At 35.6% G+C, this 7,752-nt stretch overlaps 1 protein-coding gene and 1 long non-coding RNA gene across 2 annotated transcripts; one reads left to right on the forward strand and one right to left on the reverse strand.

The window, feature by feature from the left end:
• Positions 1 to 869: 869 nt before the first annotated feature.
• On the reverse strand, positions 870 to 3,952 carry LOC111394431. Its single transcript, XR_002702585.1, has 4 exons — positions 3,278 to 3,952; positions 2,632 to 2,799; positions 1,986 to 2,347; positions 870 to 1,699 (listed from the first exon to the last, which is right to left on the reverse strand). It is a non-coding gene; the product is annotated as an uncharacterized LOC111394431 (long non-coding RNA).
• Positions 3,953 to 6,489: 2,537 nt separating this feature from the next.
• On the forward strand, positions 6,490 to 7,593 carry LOC111394432 (thioredoxin-like protein CDSP32, chloroplastic). The gene has a single exon (XM_023020257.1). The coding sequence runs from the start codon at positions 6,539 to 6,541 to the stop codon at positions 7,439 to 7,441; it is 903 nt and encodes a 300-aa protein (XP_022876025.1). The 5' UTR covers positions 6,490 to 6,538; the 3' UTR covers positions 7,442 to 7,593.
• The last annotated feature ends 159 nt before the right edge of the window (positions 7,594 to 7,752 follow it).

Below are 7,752 nucleotides of genomic sequence, written 5' to 3' on the forward strand. Positions count from 1 at the left end.
CAAAAGATGCTTGTTCGGATCTGATACGTGATGCTCGACACCGTGATTGTACTGTGGATCTGGTCTTATGAGATGCACACTAAATTCAAGAGTTGCCTGTAGCATGTGTTTGAAGTAGTGGCTGATTGTTTCCAAAGAATGGTTGAACAGCGTCTGAACCTAACAGTACCCTTTTCCATGTGCTAATATGCACAAAAACATTTCGACTTGTTCATACACGTCTACGTGCTGGCAAGTGCGTAGTTCGTAATTGTCCCGGAGTATGTGTACGAATCTTCGAAGCATGAGCGGGTACAGCCTAAATTCTGTGTAGCACTGTTGAGGACTACATTCCATCACATGAAGCTTGAACATGTGCTCGTTCCTTGCGAATGGGAATTGAGTAATCCGACGCCTGTGTCGACGGTAGTAGTTTGCCACATCAATTTCTACCATCTGACAGTATCGAAACCACTGAACAATGTCATCTTCAAGTAGTTGCATGATTTCCTCTTCCCCAATCTCATCTTCATTATTAGAAAACGACAGAAGCACACAGCTGAAATCCGAATGTACCATTGCCAATGTTCCTCACTCTGTTGGGAATTTCCCTACCTACTTGGAAGCTAAGAAGAGAGTAAAATTTTTTCTCCCTCACTCTCTCTCTATTAAATGAGCATAGTCATTCATTGCTGCAATGGAAGTAGAGGCAGTTCCCCTTTTAAAGAATTACTTAATATTGCAATTATACCACTGCTGAAAGTGTTCAAAGTGCAGTTTGAAAAAAGGTGAAGAGATTTTCCTAGCTACTGAACTTTATAACATAGATGGGGTTGTCAGAGATGCTCAATTTTTCATGACAATTGTTGACAAACTCCAACTAACAAGTAGCTTTGTGAACATTACAAAAGTTCACACAACAGATATGGACATGAAATCTCAGTAGTTGGTAGTACATATATGGATACAGAAAATCTTAAAAAGTACACAACAACAAAATTCAAAGGTTGATGAACCGCACACTGATGAAAACGGAAAAAAACGAAAGCAAAAAATAAGTTCCGCGGGACTCTCCGCAACAGGGAAAATTTATTCTGCCCCTCATGCAGTCCTCACTATGGTCGTCCTTTCCTGGACTCATGCCAGTTCCACTCCAACCAATCCATCTTTTCATTCGCATCATCCTGCATCTCCAGACCTCCATGTTCCGCTTTAAAGACAGAAACGTGTACGTCCAAAATTAGAGATTAGTATTTTTTGCAGCCTGCCTGTCGCGAACAACTTCTTCATGCATGTCTTCATGCTTGGAACATTGGATCTGACTAAGTTTTCAAGTTTCACCGCAACTTTCCCACTTGCGATCGTGGCTCTGTCAACTGAGTACGACAATTCCTTAACTGATATTCTAGTTCTCTTCTCCTTATTTTTACTATCGTTGGATCTATATTTCTCTCCACTCCTACGGCTGGAGACGTCCATGCTTGATAAGGGCCTGTCATACTTGTTGCCCTCATCGCTTGAGCTCTGCTCTCCTTGCACATCGGCATTGCGTCGTGCGTGCCATCGTTTGCATTGTCTTCAAACATGGCGATCCTGGTCCTGCACAACTTCATCGGCGTCGTCGTGTACTTCTCGTTGTCAAACACATCACTGAACAGAACCATGTAGGCATATATCTCTCTCAATCTTTATCTTTGAACTCTCTGTACTTTTTGTTCTCCTGTTCGGAATGGAAGAAAAAGAAATGCAAAATAAGTTAGGAGCCGGGATAAGGAATAAAAATATGAAATTACACAACTGAATTTTATGATATACGATATTACAAATTTTTTTTTTAATCAGAAGGTTATGCAATTATTTGCTAATATTCTACCAAATCCTATAGCGCACAGATGACGCTCGAACTGTAACATGTTTCAGTAAAAGTTCCATGCACAAATAAAACGAATACTAGAGTGTTGGTTGAAATCTAAATTTGTAAAGTGGCAATTCAAGCAACTTTGTACCTTAATCTTTTGTGCCCACCACTCGTCGGACGCGACTAGGGTACTGCGTGCAGAGTCGTATGCGATGCCTATGCAGTCTATCAAGCCCTGGAGACATTTGTACTTGACTCGAAGATAATCCTAGTGATTTTTCAACTGCTGCCTACTCCAATTGTACTCGGAGTTAGTGTTGAACAATTGGACAATCGTGTGCCAGCCATGTTTTGTGAAGAACTTCCCATTATGGTGCCTGTCGGCTATTACGGTCTCACATGCGGCAATGAAAACTCGATTATCTTCTGACGTTGACTGGGTAGTCCTCCTCCCAAGGGCTTAGGACGAGATTGGTGGGGGTTGGAAGTAGAGGCAGTATGAAAGACCATCTATGTTTGAGAAGGAAAATGAAATATAAATGAGATGCGGAGTTTTCTTACATGTAAACATACAAATCTGAACTACAAAGTAGTACATGGAAATATACAAAACATAACTGCTCTCTCATTCAACGATGAAATGACACAAATTTGATCTGTTAAACGACTCAGTTATGAAATCCAAACCCTTCTGGACAATCGGACAAGGAACCCCCGTTCATTCCCCCAATTTCCCTTTTACCACACGAAATTTATTTTCTGGAAAATGAATGAAATTGGCAAAAACAACTCACAATTTTCGGGTCCTATGTTCCCCGGGCCTTCCATAATTCGATTGTCAGAGCTTGCCCCAACAAAATGCCAGTACATACATATAACATATATGGATCCACGTACATGGAGAGAGAACCAATTTGTAATTTTGTAGCATAAGCGATTTCCCATGTAGTAGTAATTCACGGCTGCACAATGTTGAACTCAAAATTTAATTTTACATAATGGGTTTGTGATTCAAGGAGAGAAACAAAGAAAGACAGAAAAATGATACAACTGTTTCCGGCAAACGTGAAACTATTATTGCACTAAATTCTGGAAACAAGATTTAAGATTTCAACCAACAAGTTTCTGTAAAGAAATTGTATACCACCTTCCTTAACCCTTTAGGGGAAACCCTTATGGGTTGTATCTGAAGACATGGAAAGAGATGTTTTTATGTCAGCATCACATTTCCAATTTTTGTATCCCAAATGCATATTTGCCTTCTTGTTTCACGGGTAGCCGTCGGTCACTGTTGCTATTTAGTAGATATTTTATGTTACTTAACATGCAATTACAAGTTAATATTAGTTATACGAGCTATTTTGCAATAGCAGCGATTTCTCATAGTAGGAATTCATGGCCGCAGAATTGTAGAAAAAAGTAGAGATTTTCAATACTAACCGAGGTGGAATATGGATCCATGGTGCTCTTGAACCTGTAGGGGTTTTTCAGTCAAAGAGGAAGAAATCGTTCGACCGGTTTGGAAATGGCGTTGCTCTGTGGGAGTGGTGGGTTTGAGCGTGAAATGTCGAAGGGTAAAAGAAGACGGCCAACTACTGTTTCCTGCAATCGTACTGATTTGTTGTCAGATTTTTTAACAATATTAAATTAATGACTACTGTTTCAACGGTCCAATAAGTGCTTGGTGGCGTCCCCAGACAAGCGCAAACTCTAGCTAAACAACAGATCTGATAAAAAAACTACCCACCACTAAAAATTGATGAACATTAATTAAAAAATACAAAAATCTAGATCTTTTGCAAGCACTACGGCCTAATTCGCCCCAAAACTTTCCCTTCACCACCAAAAATCAAAAAGTTCATCCCAAAACTGGCGAACTATACCACCAGCACTAGTGACGTCATTGATGGAAGTTACACAGAGGTTCGCTGGAAATACGCCTGATTCTCAGCATCGCCTAGAAATATGTCTGGTTTTTTGCTTGCAATAGCAGTGATAGTGAAGCAAAATCGACGTGCATAGCGGCATTTGAGAAACGGTACAGAGTGGGGGTGGATAGGAAGGTCGGTAGAGTGGGTTATAAATAGAGAAAAGATATAAAGAAGGAAGGGGGTGAGAAATGTTATGGTTTGAAAATGAATCGGCGTAGATGGGGGTGGTGGAATGAATATGCGATTGAGTTTAATTAAATTTTAATTAATTTAAATTAATAATACCTTATTATCACTTAATTTATGAATTTTAAACTAAACCCTCTTATCTATGAAAATTAGGCCCTACTTGAGTCTCATTCTACTAAAAATTCAATTTTTTTAAAACTCATTTTTAACTATACATTTTTAATAAAATAATATTATACGCAAACTCAAATTTTTTTCTTAATTTTTAATCACACATTCTCCATCAATCTACAATTCAAAATACATTTCCCCCCCAAAAATGGGGCTCAAACAAGGACTTAGTCTTAAATTTTAGTTTTCTAGGTAATTTTCCGACCACTTACTGACATTGACCAAACATTATATGAAGAATGATGTATGTACTCAATTGAACAAAAGCTCAAAGATGTGAATAGGGTTACGTAGGAATCAATAGAAAAGACAAGTCTTTATGATATATCAGATCCGGCTCGATTATTGATACTATATTATCGATCAAGTGAAAATGGTTGCTTAAAGTTAAAATCCAACTTTTAAGTAATTAAAAACTTTTTATTCTAAATGGTTTTATCTCCAGGCTAGATTTTTTTTAAAAAATTTTTTTCTACCAATAATAATTAAAAAACTATTTACTTAATCTAATATTCGACAAAAATAAAATAAAAATTGCAGAAGGAAAAAAGTTCAAAACCAAGAAAATAACAATGAAATATGAGATTCAATATGACTAACTCTAGTGTGCATGTGCAATTGAGAATCTGTGCCTATTAGATTCCTAATTTCTATTTTAAGTGCTATTTCCGACTCAATTAAAAAGGACCGACTTTGAGATTATGATAGCATTTTGTAATTTTTTAAAGATAAAATTACGTCCTCATTTGATTCCCATTTTTTTCAAAATACATCTTTCTCTCTTTTCTTTTCAACCACACATTTTTCATTAAAATAATTTTATATATAAATAAAAAACTTTTCCTTATCTTTCTTTAACGCATTTTCCATCAATTTATTATTCTAAAATTCATTTTTCCATAAAAATGAGTCTCAAACACCCTATATATATTATATTACAAGGGTATTTCCCTATGCAGGTGGGACCTTGGACAACCGTCTTTGCCAAACTTAGTCAAGGCCAGTCTTGCAATCAAATCGATTCTTTATCCATCTCCCTTTAGCAACTTATAAGGAAAAGTGGTAGGTTCAATGAAATTTGTTGATAATACTTCATCTGTTCCATAAAGATAGACGTATTTTATTTTATTTTTTGTCAAAAATTATATGCAACTTTCCTTGTTGAGAGTATAGATGATTTCTTAGTTTTCTAATATGAGCTTGTTTGATGTGCCTTATTGTCAAAAAATATGAATTACTCCTACTTAAATTATTATTTAATGTAGGGATCTATTAGAAAAAAAAATGTAAGAAAAATTTATATTTTCAACAATATTAGTCAAACAATTCCCGGATACCCGAAAATCGATTTTCCGGAAAAAGTTGAAAATAATTTTTTAATCTGTGTGAAAATGGAAGCAAATCTATTTTTTGAAATGAAAGGAGTAAATGAGTAATAATTATGAATTTGTGATTAAAGATTTTGATTGAAAATTATACACTTAATCAAACATAGGCAATAATAACTAGCACCTATAAACCTTTTAAAATTAGAATAACTTAAAAAACATGAAATTTTTATAACTTCAAAAATATCTAACTTGAGAAATCTAGAAGAGTAAGAATGCATAATCAAGTGCACACAATTTATATAGGAAAAATCAAAGGTTCACTCTCACTGTCTGATTATTCGAGGAGAATAAGAATATCTTCAATACTGACACAATATCCACCCATTGTGACAATATCTTGAATATTGAGATAAAATATCAGAATAATTGTACTAATAATTCCTAAACATTTTAAATGAAACGAATTTGTCATCTATAATTTGGTATAGTTTCACAATCAAACCTCAATGACAAATATTTATTAATCGTCATTTAATATCTGTTTTGAGAGTATCTGTTCTCACTCTTAACGTCTTTTTATCCCATTTACAACGTGGCGTGACAGAAAGAGGTGAAGGGTAAAAGGATATGTGCTCTTTCAAAGTGATCAGTATATATGATATAATAGTTTGGACACGATGCCTGGATCGTTACATGTTATGTGATTATCTCATGTCTAACTCTGTGAAGCTTCATATTCCAATGCAAGTCGTTGATCACGTGACAATTTAACACTGATTTGAACATTTTTGATCGTATAAGATTGATTGTGCTATGAAATATTGATTACTAGCTTTAATTTTTTATTTTTTATTTATTTATTTTTTTTAAAGTTTGGAGGAAAACTTTTTACTAGACCATTAGGTTAGACACTAGTGAAGCAATTTCTAGAAAAATATCTACCCGAAGGGCCCAAACGAGTGGATAAAATTATCCTGACCTAATGCGTGGATATGATCAATTGGATATCTCCTTATCCCTATAATAATTTATTCCTTCATCAAAACCTCAAGTTTTTGAATAGCTTCTGCTTCAATTTCATGGCTTCCCTCACTAACTTCTTAGCAAAACCCCTTCAAAATCTTGTTTCCGTTACGAAACTTAACCCTTTTCCTTCCCCTTTTCCCTCCAGTTTTATACCCTCCACTAAACCTAAACAGTTTCTATCAAATTTGGAAACAAATTTTAAAGGTTCCAATTTCATCCCAAAAGCTGCAGCAGCCTCAGGTGTGAAAAAAGTAAACAGCGATGAGAGAGTACAGAAAGTCCATAGTATCGAAGAATTCGATGAAGCCCTACGTGCCGCGAAAAACCGGCTCGTCGTTGTAGAATATGCAGCGAGCCGTAGTTTTGAGAGCAGCAAGATCTACCCTTTCATGGTCGACTTAAGCCGAACATGCAACGACGTAGATTTCCTTCTCGTAATGGGGGACGAGAACGAAAAAACCCGAGAACTTTGCAAAAGAGAGAAAATAGAACAAGTCCCACATTTCAGTTTCTACAAAAACATGGAGAAAATCCATGAAGAAGAAGGCATAGGCCCTGATCAACTCATGGGGGACGTTTTATACTACGGTGACAGCCATTCTTCTGTGGTGCAGCTGCATTCTAGAGAAGATGTGGAGCGTCTGATTGATCAACACAAAGTTGATAACAAGTTGTTGGTTCTTGATGTGGGATTGAAACATTGTGGGCCATGTGTTAAGGTTTATCCAACGGTGGTTAAGCTGTCGAGGCAGATGAGTGATACTGTGGTATTTGCAAGAATGAATGGGGATGAAAATGAGAGTTGCATGCAATTCTTGAGGGACATGAATGTAATTGAAGTGCCAACATTTGTGTTCATAAGAGATGGGCAGATTTGTGGAAGATATGTTGGATCTGGTAAAGGAGAGCTTATCGGAGAGATTCTTAGATACCAAGGAGTTCGTGTGACTTATTAATTATAAGTAATTAATAGAAAAAAAAAAGTTGATTGATTAAGTACGTATTGATTGTGGTCGTTTACTTGTTTGTCACAAATGAATATTTGGAGGTTATATCTTGGTTAATGAAAAATTTGTGTTTATAGTAGAATGAGTTGTTGCATAATTAATTAATTAATTATAAGTTTCTTTATGTGGAAATACATAAATAAATTGTCATAGAAGTCATCTTTGGCATTTTCATTTTTTAATTTTATTTTCTCATTTTGTTTTGGAATTTATAGAATGTTATTACAGTAGTTGTAGAAATTATTAATAATTATATTTGT

This window comes from Olea europaea, chromosome 5 (assembly GCF_002742605.1).
Source record: "Olea europaea var. sylvestris chromosome 5, O_europaea_v1, whole genome shotgun sequence".
NCBI lineage: Eukaryota > Viridiplantae > Streptophyta > Magnoliopsida > Lamiales > Oleaceae > Olea > Olea europaea.

What these genes read in the sequence shown, in the direction of transcription:
- LOC111394432 (XM_023020257.1), top strand. Translation starts at nt 6,539, where the DNA reads ATGGCTTCCCTCACTAACTTCTTAGCAAAACCCCTTCAAAATCTTGTT.